General features: G+C 42.2%; 1 protein-coding gene across 1 annotated transcript in view; it reads left to right on the forward strand.

Annotated features, from left to right (window-relative positions):
- LOC123766095 (uncharacterized) overlaps positions 1 to 26776 on the forward strand; it is a 902969-nt gene that overhangs the window by 716807 nt on the left and 159386 nt on the right. The window contains exon 51 of the mRNA XM_069321294.1: positions 11893 to 12141. Coding sequence (XP_069177395.1) covers positions 11893 to 12141 — 249 coding nt within the window. The remainder of the gene's footprint in view (positions 1 to 11892; positions 12142 to 26776) is intronic.

A 26776-nucleotide genomic window follows, 5' to 3' on the forward strand; every position in this document is an offset into this window, starting at 1 on the left:
CCCTACACCCACTCTCTCCATCTGACCATAAGAACATACATAACATAAGAACAAAGGCAACTGCAGAAGGCCTGTTGGCCCATACGAGGCAGCTCCTATTTATAACCACCCAATCCCACTCATATACTTGTCCAACTCGCGCTTGAAACAATCGAGGGACCCCACCTCCACAATGTTACGCGGCAATTGGTTCCACAAATCAACAACCTTATTACTGAACCAGTATTTACCCAAGTCTTTCCTAAATCTAAACTTATCCAATTTATACCCATTGTTTCGTGTTCTGTCTTGTGTTGATACTTTTAATACCCTATTAATATCCCCTTTGTTATGTCCATTCACCCACTTGTAAACCTCTATCATGTCACCCCTAACTCTTCGCCTTTCCAGTGAATGCAACTTAAGCTTTGTTAAACTTTCTTCATATGAAAGATTTCTAATTTGGGGAATTAACTTAGTCATCCTACGTTGGACACGTTCAAGTGAATTTATATACATTCTATAATATGGCGACCAAAACTGAACTGCATAATCTAAATGGGGCCTAACTAGAGCAGGATATAGCTTGAGAACCACACCAGGTGTCTTGTTACTAACGCTGCGATTAATAAATCCAAATGTCCGATTTGCCTTATTACGAACCTTTATGCATTGATCCTTTTGTTTTAAATTCTTACTAATCATAACTCCCAGATCCCTTTCGCAATTCGACTTCGCAATCTCAACACCATCTAGCTCGTATTTTGTAACCCTATCACCATTACCTAACCTTAGAACTTTACATTTATCAGCATTAAACTGCATCTGCCAATCCTTCGACCATTTCAAAACCCTATCTAGATCAACTTGAAGTGATAGTGAGTCCTCCTCCGAATTAATTTCCCTACCGATTTTCGTATCATCGGCAAATTTGCAAATGTTGCTACTCAAACCTGAATCTAAATCATTTATATATATTATAAACAACAGAGGTCCCAGGACAGCCCTGAGGCACCCCACTTACAACATTATCCCACTATCTCCACCGACACGTTCTCGCCTCATCCCACATCACCATAACCATTTTCACTACACACTATCTACATCACTGTAATCAAAATATTGCGCACAAACTGAACATTCGTTTTGAAGTTCAATATCTAATTTCACTTTTTTTTATTTACACATTAGGTACATCTACATTTGTGCAGCTACCCTACACTATATGAAGGGGAGTACAGTGTGTCAAAAAGCTAGCTGCGTGGTGCTAAAAAATTCCCATCACACAGGATGGTTAGTCATACAGAGACATGTGATAAGTAGTCTGCACTCGCAGACTCTGGGTGCATTATGAGGATATCATCAACACAAGAGTGAATAAGGTAGCAGTGATACTAGAAGTCCCAATCTCGCAGGATGGTTATTCATACAGGGCCATGTGTTCAGTAGCCTGCACTGGAAAATTTTGGGTGCAATATATTCAAGAACACGAGAGTGAATAAAGTAATTGTAAAGCTCCAGGTACCTCACGCCAACGGATCTGGTCAAATAACTGGGCATTCGGTGATGTAGTGTGGAAGATCGTGCCGCAGTTCCTGCTCACAGAGTTTACACCTGGAGTGTTCAGGATTGAGATATTCGTCACCTGTAGCCACCTGCCACAGGCAACGGTAACCCAACCTAATCCTGGCAACCACTGTGTCGCACAGTGCCTGTCAGAGTAGTCAACAGGTGGAATGCACTAGGCAATGATGTGGTGGAGGCTGACTCCATATACACAGTTTCAAATGTAGAAATGATAGAGCCCAGTAGGCTCAGGAATCTGCACATCAGTTGATTGACGGTTGAGAGGTGGGACCAAAGAGCCAGAGCTCAACCTCCGCAAGCACAACTAGGAGAGTTCAACTTGGTGAGTACAGTCTGGTGGACATTTTGTGCTGCCCATAAATATAGGTTTCAGATCTGAACAAATCATAGTTTTTTATACTGGTGCTTTCATGTCGTTGGGAGTCAGTAATTTCTTTCCTATCAGACCTCAGTGTTAGGACCAATACAGTTTTGACAGGCAGAGATGGGGATACCTAGATCTAATTCAACTTCATCTTTGTTACACGCTAATTTGGCTGCAATGTCTGTCTCATTAAGATGGGTTATATTTGTGCGTAGTGGTATCCATACAAAGGATACCATCCATACAAAGGATAATATACAAAGGAGATTCGAGAACCTTTATTCTGTGCAGCAATTAAGTCATTTATAATTGGTAGTATGAGGTTCTTGCTGTCGATCTTCCAGGAGAAGTTTTCGATTGCTTGAAGAACAAAATTTGAATCACAAAATATTACTCCTCCTCCAATGTTTTTATGTACTGGTAGCTAGTTGTAGTGCCGCTAGTTCTGCTTGTGTTGAGGTCAGCCCGTTGTTTATCCTGACACTGACAGTCTGTGCAAATATTATTTCTATAAAACCTACATGCTGCTGCAGTTCGTCTAGTAGAAGATTGGACTGAGCCGTCAGTGTAGACACAGTGCTCGTGAGATCTTAATTTTCGATGATGGAGGCAATTGTTTCAAGTGTGACAGCTTTGAGAAGAGCAAGATTTTCATTACCCTTCTTGGTGACGGGTGTGTATGGTACTTGAATGGTGGAGCACAGATAAAGAGGAATATCGGAAACAGATAGATTGTACTTAAAAGGAATGTTGAGTTTGATAAGATTGTAGGCATATTTGATCAGCCATTTATCATAAAAGGAGTGAGTTGGAATGTTGGTACCAGTCAATAGGGTGTTAACAGCACTAAATAATTTGTCTCTACGCAATGCAAGAGTTGTAGGGTCTCTCATGACTTTAGGCTGAAGGTCGTGTTGACTTGCATGATTCTCTCTAGTATGGTTGGATGCTTCAGATCTTCCCTATTGTTGATTTCTTGTGCATCTTGGGGCACCAAGAATTATCCTCATGGCCTCATTCTGTACTACTTCAAGTTTGTCCAACACAGAGGCGGGAAAGTTAATTAGGTGCTAAGCATGATAATCAACTAGAGATCTAACAAACATCATATAGAATAATCTAGCATTTTCAATATTGATACCAATATTCTTTCCAGTAAGTGTTTTCAGTGGTTTAAGTCTTTCTTTTAACCTACGGTGTAGATAGTTTACAATGTCACTGTTAGTACCAACTCCAAGGTATTTGTGCTGCCCACACGTTTCAATATTTTGGTTGTTGACCTTGAAAGTTATAAGGAGATGCGTTTTCTCTTAGGGATGGAGAGCTCTGGATTTAGTTATAGAGATCACAAGACCACATTCAATGTTTTTAGCAGCTAGTGAATCAAGTAGAGCTTGCAGTCTAGTTTGGGTATTTGCAACAATGCATACGTCATCGCCATAACAGATGACGGCTTCGTCAGATAGTGTGGGAATATCAATTATTAATTTGTGCATCAGAACATTAGGGCTTAGCACTCCACCCTGGGGTGTACCCAACTCAAAGGGTGTTCAATGTTTACTTTTGACCCGCCTTGAAAAGGACTGAGGCGGTTCTGTTACTCAGGTTACCCCTGAGCCATGTCAACAGTCTTCCCTTAGTTCCAAAAGAAGTTAGTTGTTCTAAGAATATTTCTCTGTTTGGTGTATCAAAAGCAGTTTGTAGATCAATAAATGCCGCCTGAGAGCATTGTCCCTCTGTAATAAAATATTCAGCAAAGCAGTTTGTGTGCTTCTTCCAGGAAGGAAACCATACAGGTTAGAAGCAAGGTGGGCTTAATTTGAAACATTAGTCTATCGAGTATAATCCTCTCAAGAACTTTACACATGCACGACGTCAGAGAGATGGATCTGAATTTTTGTGAATTAGGCTTGGGGTATGGGTATTATGAGTCCCTGTGTCCAGCGGTCAGGAAAGACACCCTGCCTTATACTTTGATTAAACAATTCTAGCAAAGGGCTATTTGGCAGCTCAGTAAGTACTCTTATAGTATTGTATGTTATGCCATCCTCTCCAAGAGAGGTAGCCTTACCTTTCTTGAGTGCATTTTATATTTCGAAGAGGGTTATGCCATAGTTATCATCAGACCTTATTTCTCTACAGGCAATTTCAGTATTGAAGTTACGATTTATTTTGGTACTAGCCAGATGGTGTTGTACATCTAGGGGGCACACTGCTTGTACTGGCAGTGCTTGCATATTGCTGAAGCAGCATGTCGGCATAGTCTACAGGTGAATGGTGATCAAGTTTACGATTGCTAGGATGAGAAATCTTTTTAATTTTATTCCACATTTGGGATGAGGATGTTGCATGATTGATACCTTGCAAAAACTGTTCCCATTGCTGGTTATACACCTGTTCCTTTAGCTCTCTAAACTCTCGGCAGGCCTTAAGAAATATGTTGACGGTGTCAACTGTTTTGTGTGTTTCAAACTGCTCAGCTAAGATGATAACTCTGTCATGCAGGGGCTTAAGGCGTGAGTCAGTGAACCACCTCTGTCCCTTCCTCAATGTTTTGGGTCTTGTAGATTTTACAATATCGTCATAAAAACCGGTTACTTCAGTGACCAGGTCCTCATAGAATGCATTGACGGTAGTAAAACAGTAAGTGTTATACCATTCAGTAATGTGGAATTTGAAGTGCATGTGTAAATTTTCAGGGATATTGAATATTTTTTATCAAAACCTAGGGATTTGACATTATTGATAGTGTATGAACTGAATATGGCAAAATGATCACTAACTAATTCGTGAACAATTGATCCTCCGACAGCATTATCAATGAGACCGTGACCAATGACATAATCAAGTCTGCCACCCCTGAGGTGTGTGACGTTAGAGGAGTCAAAGTTGAATACGGACATGTTAGTGTCTCTTATATATTTCACAAAAAACTTACCATTTCTATTTGTTTTGGTGTCACCCAAGCTAGTGTGTCTAGCATTAAAATCACAAAATCAAATGAGTGTTGAACTCTCATACCTTAGAGGCGAAGACCTATTGTGTGTGTGTGATATGGTGGGGCTGACAGTCAATGTTAATAAGGAACAGCCTACCTGTCAACCTATTTTTTAAAACTTACGCAGAATAAACAGAATGTGCGTGGACCTTCGTTATTCTAGTCATGTTACAAAATACTCACACACCCACCGATGAGTGGTAGGTGATGGAGGGAGCGCGCAAAGTGGGGAGGGGAGGGGGTGCGGGGGTATTGTTGACAAAATACACCCCCGCCCGCTCATCTATCTCACTCACACTCAACCCATCGAAGAGGGTACACCTCTCCTTGTTCCCCCGTTATTTTTTTTTACATGGACTACTGTTACCTCCTAGCTTATTGTTAGAGCTCCCTTACCCTTGTGTGTTATGTGTGTGTGGGGGCGCATGCAACTTAACTCTAAGACAAGCTAATACACAACTATGAAAGCTGAGCCAGTGACGAACACAGTCCACCTAGCCATGTGGCATGTGGTATAGCCCATGCGCTGTGACATGTGCCATGTGGCGGCTATGCAGAACTCCGTAGAGGGTGTAGGCTGAAGGGGAGGGGACGGGGGCATTGATTGATTGATTTATTTATTTATTTATTTATATATATACAAGAAGGTACCCAGGATGTTAGAGATGGTATTCCATGTGCTTTTCATGTTGCCTTTTGCTTCTTTGAATCTAGTCTCATAATATGAAAGTTTTGTTTTTCTTATGATACTGGTAAGCACTGACGAGTACCTTTTAACTACTTCCATTGAAACTAGGCCACTCCTAAATTTCTTTTCGTATTCATGTTTTTTGTTGATTGATTTACTTATGCCACTTGTGAGCCACGGGTTATTTTTTCTTTTATCAGTTACTTGTTTGGTAAGGAGGGGACAGTGAGTGTTGTAGAGGCTTAGAGTTTTGGAGAGAAAGAGGTTAGTTGATGAGTTTATATCCTGTGAATTATTAAATTCAGATTCCCAGTTAATATTGTGAGGTGCATTAGAGAGATTGCCTAGAGCTGATTCACTATGTAGCCTGAATGAAAGTTTTTTGGTTTCTGGTGGTGATGTGTCAATGTTTGCTATGAGGAAAGTAGGATAGTGGTCAGTTGTTCTGTCATAAATTACCCCAGATGTAAGGGGAGCTGTTATATTAGTCCATAGGTGATCCAGGGTAGTGGCAGATGTTTGAGTGACTCGGGTGGGCTTGGTGATTGTGGGGATGAGAATACAGGAGTGCATGCTGTTACGGAAATAGTCAACTTGAGGGTTGTTTTGAAGACCCAGGTCAATATTGAAATCACCTCCCAGAATGATGTGATTTTTGTTGAGATTGTTATTTATGATAAGATTCCTTACATTGTCAGAGAATAAAGCTATGTTGGTATTAGGAAATCTATAGATGGCACCGATTATCAGGGAGGATTTAAGGGATTTACTAGAGAACTTGGCAAAGGTATATTCACAATAGTCGTCTCTATCACTAATGACACTATTGCAAGTGAAGGTATCTTTGTAATATATTGCTGTACCGCCACCTTTTTTATTAGGCCTGCAGTTATGAATGGCTTTATAACCAGCTAAATTGTAGAGTTGGGTATAGTCATTACTTAGCCAAGTTTATGTTAAAATGATGAAAGATAATTTAGTACCTAGTGCTGTAAGAAGTGCATTTATATCATCAAAATGTTTACCAAGTGACCTAACATTTTGGTTGTAAACTGATAAGCAGGTGCTATTTAGGAGTTTGTTTTTTGCAAGATTTGCTGTGTAATACCTGCAATAATGATGATCAATGTGCTGATTTGTGTGGATATGGGATTTCGATCTGGATCAATATCAGTAAGCATATAGATAAGATAATGTCACGATACAATAAGATAAGCAATTTCAGGAACAGATGAAAACTAAATCTGCTGTAAAATAGAAAGTTATTATAGCAAAACACAGCAATATAATAATATAACAATACAATAAGAACCTACAAAGTATTGAGTCTGCTAAAATTAGAGAATAATTATGGCAAAACACAACAATAAATGCAAGTAAACAAAAGAATTGAAACAATTAGAGGTAGAATAAAGGTCACTAGATAGCCATGGAGGATACACAAGTTTGGTGGAGAGAACAAATATTATGCTTACCTCTCTCCCCTCTCAGTAGCTGCCGAGACGCCCTGCTGTGAACACTTATATTCATGCACTTGTGTATGTCCCCTCTTAGAGTGTGTGTGTATAGAAGGCCTAGGAGGCAGAAGCGGAGACGGCGGCAGCGGCAGTGGTAAGAAGTTTCCCGTTTGGAAATATACACACTTCAGTCTGTCAACTATCCTTGCTGGGAACATCTTAGCTTTGCTAAATACCACAAACCTTATCGTTTAATCAGGAGAGAGAGAGGGAGAGTGTGAGGGGCCACTGCCGGTGCCACCCAGATGTTCTCACTCTTCTCACCTACTTCACACACCCTTCCCTAACCGTACACCTAAATATATACGATATCCTAGGTCCATGCTCTCATGCTGGACCCCCCCCCCTCTCCTCCCTGAACATACACAGCTCCATCCTACATACTTTTATTTAACTATAAATCCACATATGAGCTTAACTCTACGCCACATACACTTACACTTTCATCTTATAACTACTACTCCTGCACACCTGTTCCTATACTTACACTTTTTACCCCTCGCGACCCACATCCCTCCCACGAGACCACACCCAGGCGCGCGGAGACACACCCTGCGACCCACAATGGGCCCGCAGGACCACACACACACCCGCCCCCCAGGGACCATCCCGAACCCTCATGAGACTAGAGACGTGTGTAACACCTGTGCAGGGGCCCAATTGGCTCACCTGCACAGATGTTGCACACGGTTCTAGTCTCAATTTACATTACTCCTGTCCCCCGTGTTGCCGCCCCCTTCCGGGGGTGCGATTGCCCCGTCGGGGGGTGACATGCTTGGCGATGATGACCAGTTTGCAAGTAGTGGTGCACAGACCCGTGGTAACCAGAGTTCTGCCGTGATTCATTCCTGGATAGGGAAAAGGGTCCCGTGCCCGTCGACTGTTAGGATTCTTGCCGCGCGTGTCTGTGTCCAAGATTCCGAATTATATGGCATGCCCTCGTGAACCTGTTGATCCTGATGTGTGGATTTTTTGGGAGGCGTACTGTCTCAGGTTTCCGGTGACGGACTTTCCAGAAAAGTATGAGTAGGAGTGGCGCTTTTGCTTTCGCCTCCCTGTGGTGTGTTTGCTGTAGGCCTGTCTGGCCTCTGGTTGTGTGCTAAAGTTTTGTTTTGTTATGTATTTTGTGTTTTTTGTATTTTTATGTGTGTGTGTGTGTAGGGTGTGGCTGTGATATTTGTTTCCCGGTTCCTGTGCATTCCTGGTTTGTTCCTATGTGTTTGCGAGTGTGGTTGTTTTTTCGTCATGCCTGGCTCCTGTGTGTGCCAGTATTTGTTTTCTCTGTGTGTATGTGTGTGTGTGTGTGTCATTCTGTTTTGTATTTCCAGGTTCCTACGTGTTCTGGTCCTGTTTTATGTATGTGTTGGCTTTTTGTCCTTTCCATGTGGCCCTTATGGCTTGTTTATACTGAATGTTTCCATGTTCATTGCCATGTTTCCTTTTGTGTTTGTGGTTATGTTTACATGTTTCGTATTTGTGTTTCCTGTTTTGTGCCCTGTTTTATGTTTTGTTCTTAATTTGTATTTCTCAACATGTTCTTGTGTTTCTGCTTAAGTACAATGTTTAGTTTTCATTGTACGATTTTTTTTGGCCCTGTTTTGGGTTTGGTTTTTGTTCATTGTGTCTTGCTTTTTTTTGTATTTCTTGTACTTACTTTTATAAATAATGTTCTAAACAGCTCGATTCCTGTGTGTTCCGGTCTTGTTTTTATGTGTGCGTCAGTTTTTGTACTCTCCATATAGCTCTTATGGATTGTTTTGTCTCAATGTTTCCATGTTCCTTGCTTTGTTTACCTTAATATTTTGTGATGTTGTTTATGTACCATATTTGGTGTGCACTGTAAGATTTTGTAGCCCGGGTATGGGTTTTGTAGCCCGGGTATGGGTTTTGTAGCCCGGGTATGGGTTTTGTAGCCCGGGTATGGGTTTTGTAGCCCGGGTATGGGTTTTGTAGCCCGGGTATGGGTTTTGTAGCCCGGGTATGGGTTTTGTAGCCCGGGTATGGGTTTTGTAGCCCGGGTATGGGTTTTGTAGCCCGGGTATGGGTTTTGTAGCCCGGGTATGGGTTTTGTAGCCCGGGTATGGGTTTTGTAGCCCGGGTATGGGTTTTGTAGCCCGGGTATGGGTTTTGTAGCCCGGGTATGGGTTTTGTAGCCCGGGTATGGGTTTTGTAGCCCGGGTATGGGTTTTGTAGCCCGGGTATGGGTTTTGTAGCCCGGGTATGGGTTTTGTAGCCCGGGTATGGGTTTTGTAGCCCGGGTATGGGTTTTGTAGCCCGGGTATGGGTTTTGTAGCCCGGGTATGGGTTTTGTAGCCCGGGTATGGGTTTTGTAGCCCGGGTATGGGTTTTGTAGCCCGGGTATGGGTTTTTGTTTCTCTTCATCTGTAATGCTCTTTCTTATTGTATTGTATTTACATTTAGAAAAAAATTCCTTCCCCGAAGTCCATTCTAAATCCTTATTTCTTCTAAGTGCTATATAGTGGTATTGACTTAGCTCATTGTCCTGATAATTACCTTACCCTGCTGTCTTTTGTATTTAATTCATATACAGGTAATATAGATTAGTAATGATTCAGATGTGAAAATTTTCGCATATGGAATGGGTTGTTGAACAGTACTGTTTCCTGGTCATTTAGCGATAGGGGTGGTTCAATTGCCAGTTTCTATAATATTATTACAGTATTTGCCCAGTTGTCTGTGTCCCATTAGTTAAATTTAAATTTTCGGCTTCCAATATTAGGGTTAAGCACACCCTTATTAATTACCCTCGGCTGAACTGACATCATTCCGCGAGGTAAATGTCAATACACTGTTCCTCTATGTGAGATCCTCGTGGTCGCCGCCTCCATTACACAAGCACATATTCCTGAGGGCGCTGGGCCTCTCCCTCCCAACACTGCATTTCCGCTTCCAGTTTTAACAAAAACGTTAATCTATATATCTTCCAATGCTTACATGTGTTGTGTTACATATTACGACTGAACGAAGTGTTCCACACTTCAGCATAACTCATATTGTGATCCTTCCCTCTATCAAATGCTTGAAATAGTCTGGAAAAAGATGAGTACATTTGGTAAGCAAGAGAGGTCCTTAGTTATATGCATCTATCATCAGTATTGTCAACTCGTCCTCTTCATCCAAACTCTCCTCTCGAATAATGCGTCTTATTTTGACGTCAAAATCCCCTGCGTCAAAATATGATGTACTATAATACAATAGTACTATAATAAATGGCAGCTCGTTAACTTGACAGGATGTAACATTTTATTTGTAACCATCCGTCGGTAGCCTTCGGGTCATAGACGGGAGGCAACACTTGTTGACCTCCACATGATGTTGACAATGTTGGGACTCACACCAACCAGATGCGCGCATCACAGTTATTGTAAGGCAGGAAATGGGACGACGTGGAATAAATTTATCAACTCGACAGATCGACTACTCCCCCTCTGCTCCCCTCTGAGGGAGGAGGTGGTGTGGGGTTGTGCCAGGCTCCCCCTCTGAGGGAGGAGGTGGTGTGGGGTTGTGCCAGGCTCCCCTCTGAAGGAGGTGGTGCAGGGTTGTGCCAGGCTCCCCTCTGAGGGAGGAGGTGTTGTGGGGTTGTGCCAGGCTCCCCCTCTGAGGGAGGAGGTGGTGTGGGGTTGTGCCAGGCTCCCCTCTGAGAGAGGAGGTGTTGTGGGGTTGTGCCAGGCTCCCCCTCTGAGGGAGGAGGTGGTGTGGGGTTGTGCCAGGCTCCCCTCTGAGGGAGGAGGTGTTGTGGGGTTGTGCCAGGCTCCCCCTCGGAGGGAGGTGGTGTGGGGTTGTGCCAGGCTCCCCCTCTGAGGGAGGAGGTAGTGTGGGGTTGTGCCAGGCTCCCCCTCTGAGGGAGGAGGTGGTGTGGGGTTGTGCCAGGCTCCCCTCTCAGGGAGAAGGTACTGCGGGGATGTGCCAGGCTCCCCTCTGAGGGAGGAGGTGGTGCAGGGTTGTGCCAGGCTCCCCATCTGAGGCAGGAGGTGGTGCGGGGTTGTGCCAGGCTCCCCTCTCAGGGAGGAGGCACTGCGGGGATGTGCCAGGCTCCCCTCTGAGGGAGGAGGTGGTGCAGGGTTGTGCCAGGCTCCCCCTCTGAGGCAGGAGGTGGTGCGGGGTTGTGCCAGGCTCCCCTCTCAGGGAGGAGGTACTGCGGGGATGTGCCAGGCTCCCCTCTGAGGGAGGAGGTGGTGTGGGGTTGTGCCAGGCTCCCCCTCTGAGGGAGGAGGTGGTGTGGGGTTGTGCCAGGCTCCCCCTCTGAGGGAGGAGGTGGTGTGGGGTTGTGCCAGGCTCCCCTCTGAGGGAGGATGTGGTGTGGGGTTGTGCCAGGCTGCCCTCTGAGGGAGGAGGTGGTGTGGGGTTGTGCCAGGCTCCCCCTCTGAGGGAGGAGGTGGTGTGGGGTTGTGCCAGGCTCCCCTCTGAGGGAGGAGGTGGTGTGGGGTTGTGCCAGGCTCCCCTCTGAGGGAGGATGTGGTGTGGGGTTGTGCCAGGCTCCCCTCTGAGGGAGGAGGTGGTGTGGGGTTGTGCCAGGCTCCCCTCTGAGGGAGGATGTGGTGTGGGGTTGTGCCAGGCTCCCCTCTGAGGGAGGATGTGGTGTGGGGTTGTGCCAGGCTCCCCTCTGAGGGAGGAGGTGGTGTGGGGTTGTGCCAGGCTCCCCTCTGAGGGAGGAGGTGGTGCGTGGTTCTGGTACAAAAATAAGCACTGATTTTTTTTTAATGAGAATATATAATAATGAATGTATTTTGTGTGGCAGGTTAGCGTGAATGGAACAGTGGTGAGGCTGCCGTACATCAGGAGGACAGTGAGTGTGAAGCGCGACCTCCATCACTTGGTGGTGCGCGCCAGGGACCTGACGGAGCGGGACGTGGTCACGCTCACCTGCTGGAGCCCTCACCACGCCTGTGTGGTCAGCGTCAGCGGCTGGCTCCACGCTCACACCAGGGGACTCCTCGGCAACCTCAACCTGGATCCATCAGATGATTTCATGCGACCTAGTGGAAAGGTCAGCCAGACAATTGTTCTTACTGCATTATGTTTTATGTTTATCTTTCACATTTGAACAATGGTGGGATCCGAGCACATGATCACAGGACTGGTAAGCAGGAGGATATAAATACTGGAAATCTTGTTTAAGCATTCAGAGATAGGGAGATGAGGGAGTACACAGTAAAGACCCAACCACTTTGTTACTTATATATATATATATATATATATATATATATATATATATATATATATATATATATATATATATATATATATATATATATATATATATATATATATATATATATATATATATATATATATATATATATATATATATATATATGTCGTACCTAGTAGCCAGAACGCACTTCTCAGCCTACTATGCAAGCCCGATTTGCCTAATAAGCCAAGTTTTCATGAATTAATGTTTTTTCTCTAATTTTTTTCTTATGAAATGATAAAGTTACCCATTTCATTATGTATGAAGTCAATTTTTTTATTGGAGTTAAAATTAACATAGATGTATGACCGAACCTAACCAACCCTGCCTAACCTATCTTTATAGGTTAGGTTAGGTTAGGTTAGGTAGCCAAAAAAGTTAGGTTAGGTTAGTGTAGGTAGGTTAGGTAGTCGAAAAAACATTAATTCATGAAAACTTGGCTTATTAGGCAATATATATATATATATATATATATATATATATATATATATATATATATATATATATATATATATATATATATATATATATATATATATATATATTGTATACTACAATATTGTATACTGTACATACTACACTATTGTATACTTCACTCTCGTGTTTAGGAGAGTTGTGCCTTAAGCAGAGACACTGTGTCTTCCCATATTAACAGGGACTTGATGAAATTAACGTATAAATGACCCCTCACTTGCTCTGGTGCTCTTGGGAGGTGTTGATCTTTGGGGTATTTAAATACTCCGAAATTACCATCTCTTTTAAGGGTCTGAGCAGGTGGTGGAGAGGGTTAAGGCATACCTGTTATGCCAGTTGCTGGAAGGCTTCTGTGCTGGCTAGGGTTCGAGTCTCCTGGTGGGAAAGTGTTCTAAAGTTGTATATATATATATATATATATATATATATATATATATATATATATATATATATATATATATATATATATATATATATATATATATATAAATATATATATATATATATATATATATATATATATATATATATATATATATATATATATATATATATATATATATATATATATATATATATATTGGTGTATACTGGCAGCAGGTTTTCTTTCAAACATGTTTCATTGAATATGACATGTTTCATTGAATTAACCTGAAACAACAACATAAAACTCTTGTAGAAACAAAGACACTCCGTAAGTTAACATCCCTAAACGGTGGACAGCTAAAAATCCCTCGTCCTAAAGATGGCTACTTTAACCTGACTTCTTATGATCTTACCCAGGACCAACGAGACCTCTTAAATCTTGGTCTAAATTGTCAATTCTTATCTAAACCAAAGATGCATCAAAAACGCCTGGAAATCGAAATGCTTCTGGACGATATCCATAAGCTAGAAGACAACAAAAAAGTCATCACCACTGACACACTTCAAGCTGAACTACTTGCAGAAGCAGGGAAAAAACGAGGAACATATTCATCTACAATCTTAACCCCACGACTCAAAGAAGCAGCGAAACAACTAAAAAATCTGAAAGACGTAACAATAAGAAAAGCCGACAAAACAGCAGCATATGTATTGATTCCTACCCATGAATACATGAACAAAATTAGCGACATCCTAAGTGACGACTCCAAATTTCAACGAATCACGAGGAACCCCGTAGAAGACCTTAAGCGGAAAGTAAACAAAACAATTACAGCAATCAACGCAAAGAAAGGTAGTGTGCATTTCAATAAACTTCAAGGCGACTATGGCTTAGGATATGCCTACGGCAATGTTAAGACGCATAAACCAGGTAACCCACTACGCCCTATAATCAGCCAAATACCAACCCCAACTTATCACCTGGCAAAGAAACTCAATGAACTCCTAACTCCATACACTCCAAGTAAGTTTAGTCTACAATCATCAGCAGATTTCCTAGAATTGATCAAATCTACCCAGCCCGATGGAATCATCGCTTCCCTGGACGTTGAATCCCTTTTTACCAACGTCCCAGTCGACACAACCATAGGAATGATACTGGACAGAGTATACAGAGACGAGAGCACCCCCAAATTAGACATACCTGAGCCACACTTGAAAAGTCTTCTCGGAGCATGTACAAAGGAAGCCCCTTTCATCAGTCCACAAGGAGACATGTATTTACAAATAGACGGAGTAGCAATGGGCTCCCCCTTAGGAGTTTTATTTGCTAATTTTTATATGGGAACCATCGAAGATAGGGTCTTCAATAGCAGACAAAAACCAACTGTATACTGCCGTTATGTAGATGACATATTCGTAATAGTAAAAGACTCAGATGAACTAATTGACCTAAAAAGACACCTAGAGAGAGAGTCAGTACTCCGATTTACACATGAAAATAGTGAAAATAACAGTCTGCCATTCTTGGATGTACTAATAACAAAAACAGGAACCTCTTTAAGCACCAACGTATATACCAAGCCCACCAACATAGGATTATGCCTGAACGGTAGAAGTGAGTGCCCCCAAAGATACAAAGCCAGTGTTCTCAATGCTTATATTCGTCGAGCGCTTACCCACTGCTCTGAATGGAGCAACGTGAGTAGAGAGTTTGAAAGAGTAACTCAGGTATTGGTGAACAACGGATATAGCAACGCGGAAATAAACGCTGCTATAAGAAGACACTTGGACCGTTGGTATAATTCAGAACCTAGAACAGAAACCACAACACCCCCAATAAAATTATATTACAAATCAACCATGCACAGTGAACATATAAAAGAGGAAAGAATAATGAAAGAAATAATCCGTAAAGGAGTAAAAAGCACTACTCCTAACCAAAACATAAACCTGATAATATTCTACAAAACCAAGAAGACTTCCGAACTCCTTATCAAAAACAGCCCGAAGCCGACGGAGAACCCTCTACAGCAGTCAAGCGTTGTATACATGTACACTTGCCCCCACGAAGGATGTAACCTTCAATGTAAGTACATAGGTATGACGTCGACCAAGCTGACGAGGCGTTTGACATGCCATCTTCAATCTGGTGCCCCTAGGAATCACATGAGACAAGCCCATGACATTACTCTAACAAGAGAAATGTTGAATAAGAATACTTGCATAATAGACAAAACCCAAGATTCAAGAAGATTACAAATCCTTGAGGCAATTCACATAAGAATAGAGCGACCTACCATGAACACCCAAATCACGGAACTATTTACTCTACCCACCATGAGAGTAAGGACAAGACAAGAACATATCGATGCCAACACAGAAGACAATGTCCAACATAACAGGCCAATTACACTGGATTAATCTTTGTGTTTAGATAGGAGATGCCTCGTATGGGCCAATAAGCCTTCTGCAGCCCCTATGTTTATCCCTTATGTATAGGGGGAGCCGGTCGGCCGAGCGGACAGCACGCTGGACTTGTGATCCTGTGGTCCTGGGTTCGATCCCAGGCGCCGGCGAGAAACAATGGGCAAAGTTTCTTTCACCCTATGCCCCTGTTACCTAGCAGTAAAATAGGTACCTGGGTGTTAGTCAGCTGTCACGGGCTGCTTCCTGGGGGTGGAGGCCTGGTCGAAGACTGGGCCGCGGGGACACTAAAGCCCCGAAATCATCTCAAGATAATCCCCCCATGTTTTCACCTTCATTGTATTATCACCTGACCTAATGCGGGTATAAAATCAACTAGTATTGTAAGATCTGTTCACTTGAGAATGAACCATGGAGGTTCGAAACGTCGTGCAAATTATACAAATAAGTGTAATACACTCTATAGTAAATCACTTCTTTTCTTCACCTTAAAAGTACAAAAATGAGTTTTGGAGAACTCCTATTTCAATTAAGCCCTGATGCTAAGAAAATAGTTAGAGGGATAGAAGCCCTAAACCAGAAAATAATAAATACAGAATATGCGGTCATATTCAATGAAACATATATATATATATATATATATATATATATATATATATATATATATATATATATATATATATATATATATATATATATATATATATATATATTATTAAATATGACCGAAAAAGTATGATTAATAATTCTAACACGAATTTATTCGATCTTTCGTACGTTTCTTTTCACTGTTGGTGGTAATTCAAAAATCAAATCTCCAAAATTCATTTTTATTTCTAGTCTGACGCGACACTTGAGCGCGTTTTGTAAAACTTATTACATTTTCAAAGACTAGTTTACACATACACAACTGAATAGAACTTACACATCTTCGATTTGTTTATATCTACATTTGAGTGAGGTGGATGGGGTGAGGTGGTATTAACAGGGTATTAAATTCCTAAACACAAGACAGAACACGAAACAATGGGTATTGAATGGAAGTGATTGTAGAAAGCCTACTGGTCCATATTTCTTGATGCTTCTATATTGGAGTGGAGTCTTGAGGTGGGTAGAATATAGTTGTGCATTAATTGGCTGTTGATTGCTGGTGTTGACTTCTTGATGTGTAGTGCCTCGCAGACGTCAAGCTGCCTGCTATCGCTGTATCTATCGATGATTTCTGTGTTGTTTACTAGGATTTCTCTGGCGATGGTTTGGTTGTGGGAAGAGATTATATGTTCCTTAATGGAGCCCTGTTGCTTATGCATCGTTAAACGCCTAGAAAGAGATGTTGTTGTCTTGCCTATATACTGGGTTTTTTGGAGCTTACAGTCCCCAAGAGGGCATTTGAAGGCATAGACGACGTTGGTCTCTTTTAAAGCGTTCTGCTTTGTGTCTGGAGAGTTTCTCATGAGTAGGCTGGCCGTTTTTCTGGTTTTATAGTAAATCGTCAGTTGTATCCTCTGATTTTTGTCTGTAGGGATAACGTTTCTATTGACAATATCTTTCAGGACCCTTTCCTCCGTTTTATGAGCTGTGGAAAAGAAGTTCCTGTAAAATAGTCTAATAGGGGGTATAGGTGTTGTGTTAGTTGTCTCTTCAGAGGTTGCATGGCGTTTCACTTTCCTTCTTATGATGTCTTCGACGAAACCATTGGAGAAGCCGTTGTTGACTAGGTTGTTGCCTTACCCTACAGAGTTCTTCGTCGACTTGCTTCCATTCTGAACTGAGGCTGAAAGCACGGTCGACATAAGCATTAACAACACTCCTCTTGTACCTGTCTGGGCAGTCGCTGTTGGCATTTAGGCACATTCCTATGCTCGTTTCCTTAGTGTAGACTGCAGTGTGGAAACCTCCGCTCTTTTCTATGACTGTTACATCTAGAAAGGGCAGCTTCCCATCCTTTTCCATCTCGTAAGTGAAACGCAGCACGGAACTCTGCTCAAATGCCTCCTTCAGCTCCTGCAGATGTCTGACATCTGAACAACCTTCCCACAACCAAACCATCGCCAGAGAAATCCTAGTAAACAACACAGAAATCATCGATAGATACAGCGATAGCAGGCGGCTTGACGTTTGCGAGGCATTACACATCAAGAAGTCAACACCAGCAATCAACAGCCAATTAATGCACAACTATATTCTACCCACCTCAAGACTCCGCTCCAATATAGAAGCATCAAGAAATATGGACCAATAGGCTTTCTACAATCACTTCTATTCAATACCCATTGTTTCATGTTCTGGCTTGTTTTGATGAAATTAATACCTTATTAAATACCACCTCACCCCATCCACCTCACTCAAATGTACAAAATCGGAGATGTGTAAGTTCTATTCAGTTGTGTATGTGTTAACTAAAGTCTTTGAAAATGTAATAAGTTTTATGAAACGCGCTCAAGTGTCGCGTCAGACTAGAAATAAAAATGAATTTTGGAGAATTGATTTTTGAATTACCTCCAACAGTGAAAAGAAATGTACGAAAGATTGAGAAAATTCGTGTTAGAATTATTGTGTGAGTATTAGTAGTGATAAACGTTACTTACTGTAGCCCCCACGGGTCTGCACTCGATCCTCACGGTGCCACTGTTCACCAGGAGAGTCTCTCAGTCTGTCTCCGGCTGGCCTCGTAGCCTAAAGATGAGTGGGAACACGATCACTTCACTTGATCATGTGCCCGCCCCAACAGAGAGCCCTACCGCTCACTATAGGTCGCCAACTGGTGTTTACCGTGTCCAGTAACACCTCAGTGGAATAGTAGTAATATAGTAGTGGCCCCAGGGAATACTAATCAATTTGGTAACAGGTAAGTAAATGTTTAAATCACTCACTCTTAGATAGTCTCAATTGCAACAAGGTAATGGAGGGTTGTCACAAACACAGCGGTGGTTTTGTAGTTTACTTAAAAGATCAAAGAATCATAACTCTGCATCAACAACATGGCAAAGGAATAAATGAGCAGCCTTCTCTCCGCCTCTTCACAATTCTGGAACACTCCGGGAATGGCAACATTCCCAGTTGACGTGCGTTCCCACGCTCCACATGCAGTGTTATCGAACGTATGGCAACCTCGAGATGCCACGCCCACTCACACTCCTCACTGTTCTTCACACTGCTCACTTCCTCACTATACTCACACTATTGGCGTGCGGCGCCAATTATTCCTTCGTATTCACAGTATATCACAACACTGGCATAATCACAGTTAACCGCTAGACATATGAATATATTATTTAATAACTCCAGTATGTATAGTTCACTTTATCAATATTTATAATAACGAGGTAACTCTAGGCACACAGCCATACACTATTAAATTGTATATTTATATATATAACTTCTGGCACGAACTTATAATAAAAATGACATGTAAATATAAATGTCCTCGTCACAGTAATCTCTTCATCAAACCACAGGTGCAATCACACACCATATATATATCTCGTGAGAGCTCTATAGCATCTCCCTTCACAACTGTGTCTTACTAGAAACACAGACATTGGTGAGCCCTGCTCACGACATAGAAGATACTCTGGCTAATTGCTAACTAAAGGGGAATGGGAAGGAAAACTGAATTACCTACTTCCACCATAAATGATGTGGACTCGTCCTCTGTTGAGGGTTGAATTGAAGCTCCTGGTCCCCGGCTCACGACTTGCTGTAGGGAACACCCCCACTCACACTGATGCTCTTCTCAGGACCTCAACCAACACCCAAAAAGCGTGTCTTCTCCGTACTGCTTCTCTCTGCAGGCTCCGTGCTCCTCCACAACCTCTTGAAGGGTTGGAGTCGGTCTCCTGGCCGTCGCCTCCTCCTCACAACTACGTCTGCAGTCCTTACTCCCGGCTGCAGTCGTTCGTAATCCCAGCTAGTTTGTTCTTCTTCTTCCTCACGGTGAACTGGCCCAGCCGCTACGTCATCATCCGACTGGTGAAACTGAACAGTCATCCCTGACGTCATTGCCAAGGCTCCACTCTTGCTAAGCACCTGTCACTGGAGCACTTGTTGCTCGTTTCCCGTCAATTCCTTCTTCTCTCCGCCTCACGGAGTTCAGGAAGACCTCACAGGATGCTCGAAGACCACTGGTGATGCGTATATTCACCGGAGAGGGGCGAATACTGTCAGATTGACAGGATCCCCCTATCGCACGTCTGCCCTTGACGACGTGCCCTATCTAACTCCTAGCGCCACAGGGGTGCATGGCCTGGACATACCTCCACTCTTGACGTCACACTTGCCAGGGGTGTTTCTCATTGGCTCCCTGTACCACGTCACCGTTCATGGCCAATCTGGTGCCACTGACGTCATAACATTTTGGCGCAAAAACGTAGGAGTCGGCGCCATCTTGGTGTCCAAAAGGGCCTAAGACAAAGGCCAAAACACTCTTCTTTAGTTAATTTCTCTCCTATGCGAGAACACTTCATGCTCCCACATATGTCAAATTGTTCTCTGGAAGGCAGAGAACGTTCGGGTAAAGTAGATATGACTCTTACAGCTGGCGTGGGAGAAATATAAGGGGGGAACACCGTCACAATATGTGTATATATATATATATATATATATATATATATATATATATATATATATATATATATATATATATATATATATATATATATATATATATTGGTAGCAGTCTTTCCTGCAGACATATATTATTAAATATGACCGAAAAAGTAAGATTAATAATTCTAACACGAATTTTCTCAATCTTTCGTACATTTCTTTTCACTGTTGGAGGTAATTCAAAAATAAATTCTCCAAAATTCATTTTTATTTCTAGTCTGACGCGACACGAGCGCGTTTCATAAAACTTATTACATTTTCAAAGACTTTACACATACACAACTGAATAGAACTTACATATATCCGATTTGTTTATATCTACATTTGAGTGAGGTGGATGGGGTGAGGTGGTATTTAATAGGGTATTAATTTCATCAACACAAGACAGAACACGAAACAATAGGTATTGAAATGCAAGTGATTGTAGAAAGCCTATTGGTCCATATTTCTTGATGCTTCTATATTGGAGCGGAGTCTTGAGGTGGGTAGAATATAGTTGTGCATTAATTGGCTGTTGATTGCTGGTGTTGACTTCTTAATATGCAGTGCCTCGCAAACGTCAAGCCGTCTGCTATCGCTGTATCTATCGATGATTTCTGTGTTGTTTACTAGGATTTCTCTGGCGATGGTTTGGTTGTGGGAAGAGATTATATGTTCCTTAATGGAGCCCTGTTGCTTATGCATCGTTAAATGCCTAGAAAGAGATGTTGTTGTCTTGCCTATATACTGGTTTTTTTTGGAGCTTACAGTCCTCAAGAGGGCATTTGAAGGCATAGACGACGTTGGTCTCTTTTAAAGCGTTCTGCTTTGTGTCTGGAGAGTTTCTCATGAGTAGGCTGGCCGTTTTTCTGGTTTTATAGTAAATCGTCAGTTGTATCCTCTGATTTTTGTCTGTAGGGATAACGTTTCTATTAACAATATCTTTCAGGACCCTTTCCTCCGTTTTATGAGCTGTGGAAAAGAAGTTCCTGGAAAATAGTCTAATAGGGGGTATAGTTGTTGTGTTAGTTGTCTCTTCAGAGGTTGCATGGCGTTTCACTTTCCTTCTTATGATGTCTTCGACGAAACCATTGGAGAAGCCGTTGTTGACTAGGACCTGCCTTACCCTACAGAGTTCTTCGTCGACTTGCTTCCATTCTGAGCTGTGGCTGAGAGCACGGTCGACATATGCGTTAACAACACTCCTCTTGTACCTGTCTGGGCAGTCGCTGTTGGCATTTAGGCACATTCCTATGTTCGTTTCCTTAGTGTAGACTGCAGTGTGGAAACCTCCGCTTTTTTCCAAGGAAAAGAGTTTCTGAGGAAACTACTCCAAGCTTGTACTAAAGAGGCACCCTTCTTGAGCCCGGATGGGCACATGTATAAGCAAGTAGATGGGGTCGCCATGGGTTCTCCCCTAGGTGTCCTGTTTGCAAACTTCTACATGGGTACCATCGAGCAAAAATTCTTAGTCGACATGAACTTGAAACCGGCCATATACTGCAGGTATGTTGACGACATTTTTACACAGGTACCTGATGTCAGACATCTGCAGGAGCTGAAGAAGGCATTTGAGCAGAGTTCCGTGCTGCGTTTCACTTACGGGATGGAAAAGGATGGGAAGCTGCACTTTCTAGATGTAACAGTCATGGAAAAGAGCGGAGGTTTCCACACTGCAGTCTACACTAAGGAAACGAAAATAGGAATGTGCCTAAATGCCAACAGGGACTGCCCAGACAGGTACAAGAGGAGTGTTGTTAACGCATATGTCGACCGTGCTCTCAGCCACAGCTCAGAATGGAAGCAAGTCGACGAAGAACTCTGTAGGGTAAGGCAGGTCCTAGTCAACAACGGCTTCTCCAATGGTTTCGTCGAAGACATCATAAGAAGGAAAGTGAAACCCCATGCAACCTCTGAAGAGACAACTAACACAACACCTATACCCCCCTATTAGACTATTTTACAGGAACTTCTTTTCCACAGCTCATAAAACGGTGGAAAGGGTCCTGAAAGATATTGTCAATAGAAACGTTATCCCTACAGACAAAAATCAGAGGATACAACTGACGATTTACTATAAAACCAGAAAAACGGCCAGCCTACTCATGAGAAACTCTCCAGACACAAAGCAGAACGCTTTAAAAGAGACCAACGCCGTCTATGCCTTCAAATGCCCACTTGGGGACTGTAAGCTCCAAAAAACCCAGTATATAGGCAAGACAACAACATCTCTTTCTAGGCGTTTAACGATGCATAAGCAACAGGGCTCCATTAAGGAACATATAATCTCTTCCCACAACCAAACCATCGCCAGATAAATCCTAGTAAACAACACAGAAATCATCGATAGATACAGCGATAGCAGACGGCTTGACGTTTGCGAGGCACTGCACATTAAGAAGTCAACACCAGCAATCAACAGCCAATTAATGCACAACTATATTCTACCCACCTCAAGACTCCGCTCCAATATAGAAGCATCAAGAAATATGGACCAATAGGCTTTCTACAATCACTTTCATTTCAATACCCATTGTTTAGTGTTCTGTCTTGTGTTGATGAAATTAATACCCTATTAAATACCACCTCACCCCATCCACCTCACTCAAATGTAGATATAAACAAATTGGATATATGTAAGTTCTATTCAGTTGTGTATGTGTAAAGTCTTAGAAAATGTAATAAGTTTTACGAAACGCGCTCAAGTGTCGCGTCAGACTAGAAATAAAAATTAATTTTGGAGAATTTATTTTTGAATTACCTCCAACAGTGAAAAGAAATGTACGAAAGATTGAGAAAATTCGTGTTAGAATTATTAATCTTACTTTTTCGGTCATATTTAATAATATATGTCTACAGGAAAGACTGCTACCAAAATATACTAATATATATATATATATATATATATATATATATATATATATATATATATATATATATATATATATATATATATATATATATATATATATATATATATATATATATATGTCGTACCTAGTAGCCAGAACTCACTTCTCAGCCTACTATACAAGGCCCGATTTGCCTAATAAGCCAAGTTTTCATGAATTAATGTTTTTTCGTCTACCTAACCTACCTAACCTAACCTAACCTAGCTTTTTTTGGCTACCTAACCTAACCTTACCTATAAATATAGGTTAGGTTAGGTTAGGTAGGGTTGGTTAGGTTCGGTCATATATCTACGTTAATTTTAACTCCAATAAAAATAAATTGACCTCATACATAGTGAAAAGGGAAGCTTTATCATTTCATAAGAAAAAAATTATAGTAAAAATATTAATTCAGGAAAACTTGGCTTATTAGGCAAATCGGGCCTTGAATAGTAGGCTGAGAAGTGAGTTCTGGCTACTAGGTACGACATATATATATATATATATATATATATATATAAATATATATATATATATATATATATATATATATATATATATATATATATATATATATATATATATATATATATATATATATATATACAACTTTAGAACACTTTCCCACCAGGAGACTCGAACCCTCGCCAGCACAGAAGCCTTCCAGCAACTGGCATAACAGGTACGCCTTAACTCGCTCCACCACCAGCTCAGACCCTTAAAAGAGATGGTAATTTCGGAGTATTTATATATTCCAAAGATCACCACCTCCCAAGAGCACTAGAGCAAGTGAGGGGTCATTTATACGTTTATTTCATCAAGTCCCTGTTAATATGGGAGAACACTGTGTCTATGAACTTAAGGCACAACTCTCCTAAACACGAGAGTGAAGTATACAACTTTAGAACACTTTCCCACCAGGAGACTCGAACCCTCGCCAGCACAGAAGCCTTCCAGCAACTGGCATAACAGGTACGCCTTAACCCGCTCCACCACCTGCTCAGACCCTTAAAAGAGATGGTAATTTCGGAGTATTTATATATTCCAAAGATCACCACCTCCCAAGAGCACTAGAGCAAGTGAGGGGTCATTTATACGTTTATTTCATCAAGTCCCTGTTAATATGGGAGAACACTGTGTCTATGAACTTAAGGCACAACTCTCCTAAACACGAGAGTGAAGTATACAACTTTAGAACACTTTCCCACCAGGAGACTTGAACCCTCGCCAGCACAGAAGCCTTCCAGTAACTGGCATAACAGGTACGCCTTAACCCGCTCCACCACCTGCTCAGACCCTTAAAAGAGATGGTAATTTCGGAGTATTTATATATTCCAAAGATCACCACCTCCCAAGAGCACTAGAGCAAGTGAGGGGTCATTTATACGTTTATTTCATCAAGTCCCTGTTAATATGGGAGAACACTGTGTCTATGAGCTTAAGGCACAACTCTCCTAAACACGAGAGTGAAGTATACAACTTTAGAACACTTTCCCACCAGGAGACTCGAACCCTCGCCAGCACAGAAGCCTTCCAGCAACTGGCATAACAGGTACGCCTTAACCCGCTCCACCACCTGCTCAGACCCTTAAAAGAGATGGTAATTTCGGAGTATTTATATATTCCAAAGATCACCACCTCCCAAGAGCACTAGAGCAAGTGAGGGGTCATTTATACGTTTATTTCATCAAGTCCCTGTTAATATGGGAGAACACTGTGTCTATGAACTTAAGGCACAACTCTCCTAAACACGAGAGTGAAGTATACAACTTTAGAACACTTTCCCACCAGGAGACTCGAACCCTCGCCAGCACAGAAGCCTTCCAGCAACTGGCATAACAGGTACGCCGTAACCCGCTCCACCACCTGCTCAGACCCTTAAAAGAGATGGTAATTTCGGAGTATTTATATATTCCAAAGATCCCCCCCTCCCAAGAGCACTAGAGCAAGTGAGGGGTCATTTATATGTTTATTTCATCAAGTCCCTGTTAATATGGGAGAACACTGTGTCTATGAACTTAAGGCACAACTCTCCTAAACACGAGAGTGAAGTATACAACTTTAGAACACTTTCCCACCAGGAGACTCGAACCCTCGCCAGCACAGAAGCCTTCCAGCAACTGGCATAACAGGTACGCCTTAACCCGCTCCACCACCTGCTCAGACCCTTAAAAGAGATGGTAATTTCGGAGTATTTATATATTCCAAAGATCACCACCTCCCAAGAGCACTAGAGCAAGTGAGGGGTCATTTATACGTTTATTTCATCAAGTCCCTGTTAATATGGGAGAACACTGTGTCTATGAACTTAAGGCACAACTCTCCTAAACACGAGAGTGAAGTATACAACTTTAGAACACTTTCCCACCAGGAGACTCGAACCCTCGCCAGCACAGAAGCCTTCCAGCAACTGGCATAACAGGTACGCCGTAACCCGCTCCACCACCTGCTCAGACCCTTAAAAGAGATGGTAATTTCGGAGTATTTATATATTCCAAAGATCCCCCCCTCCCAAGAGCACTAGAGCAAGTGAGGGGTCATTTATATGTTTATTTCATCAAGTCCCTGTTAATATGGGAGAACACTGTGTCTATGAACTTAAGGCACAACTCTCCTAAACACGAGAGTGAAGTATACAACTTTAGAACACTTTCCCACCAGGAGACTCGAACCCTCGCCAGCACAGAAGCCTTCCAGCAACTGGCATAACAGGTACGCCTTAACCCGCTCCACCACCTGCTCAGACCCTTAAAAGAGATGGTAATTTCGGAGTATTTATATATTCCAAAGATCACCACCTCCCAAGAGCACTAGAGCAAGTGAGGGGTCATTTATACGTTTATTTCATCAAGTCCCTGTTAATATGGGAGAACACTGTGTCTATGAGCTTAAGGCACAACTCTCCTAAACACGAGAGTGAAGTATACAACTTTAGAACACTTTCCCACCAGGAGACTCGAACAATCGCCAGCACAGAAGCCTTCCAGCAACTGGCATAACAGGTACGCCTTAACCCGCTCCACCACCTGCTCAGACCCTTAAAAGAGATGGTAATTTCGGAGTATTTATATATTCCAAAGATCACCACCTCCCAAGAGCACTAGAGCAAGTGGATAGCCTGGTGGATAGCGCGCAGGACTCGTAATTCTGTGGCGCGGGTTCGATTCCCGCACGAGGCAGAAACAAATGGGCAAAGTTTCTTTCACCCTGAATGCCCCTGTTACCTAGCAGTAAATAGGTACCTGGGAGTTAGTCAGCTGTCACGGGCTGCTTCCTGGGGGTGGAGGCCTGGTCGAGGACCGGGCCGCGGGGACACTAAAGCCCCGAAATCATCTCAAGATAACTTGCTCTAGTGCTCTTGGGAGGTGGTGATCTTTGGAATATATAAATACTCCGAAATTACCATCTCTTTTAAGGGTCTGAGCAGGTGGTGGAGCGGGTTAAGGCGTACCTGTTATGCCAGTTGCTGGAAGGCTTCTGTGCTGGCGAGGGTTCGAGTCTCCTGGTGGGAAAGTGTTCTAAAGTTGAATACTTCACTCTCGTGTTTAGGAGAGTTGTGCCATATATATATATATATATATATGTCGTACCTAGTAGCCAGAACGCACTTCTCAGCCTACTATGCAAGGGCCAATTTGCCTCCCACTAAACACTAAAGTCCCAAAATCATCTCAAGATAACCT

The sequence above is a fragment of the Procambarus clarkii genome, chromosome 9 (genome assembly GCF_040958095.1).
Source record: "Procambarus clarkii isolate CNS0578487 chromosome 9, FALCON_Pclarkii_2.0, whole genome shotgun sequence".
Taxonomy (NCBI): domain Eukaryota; kingdom Metazoa; phylum Arthropoda; class Malacostraca; order Decapoda; family Cambaridae; genus Procambarus; species Procambarus clarkii.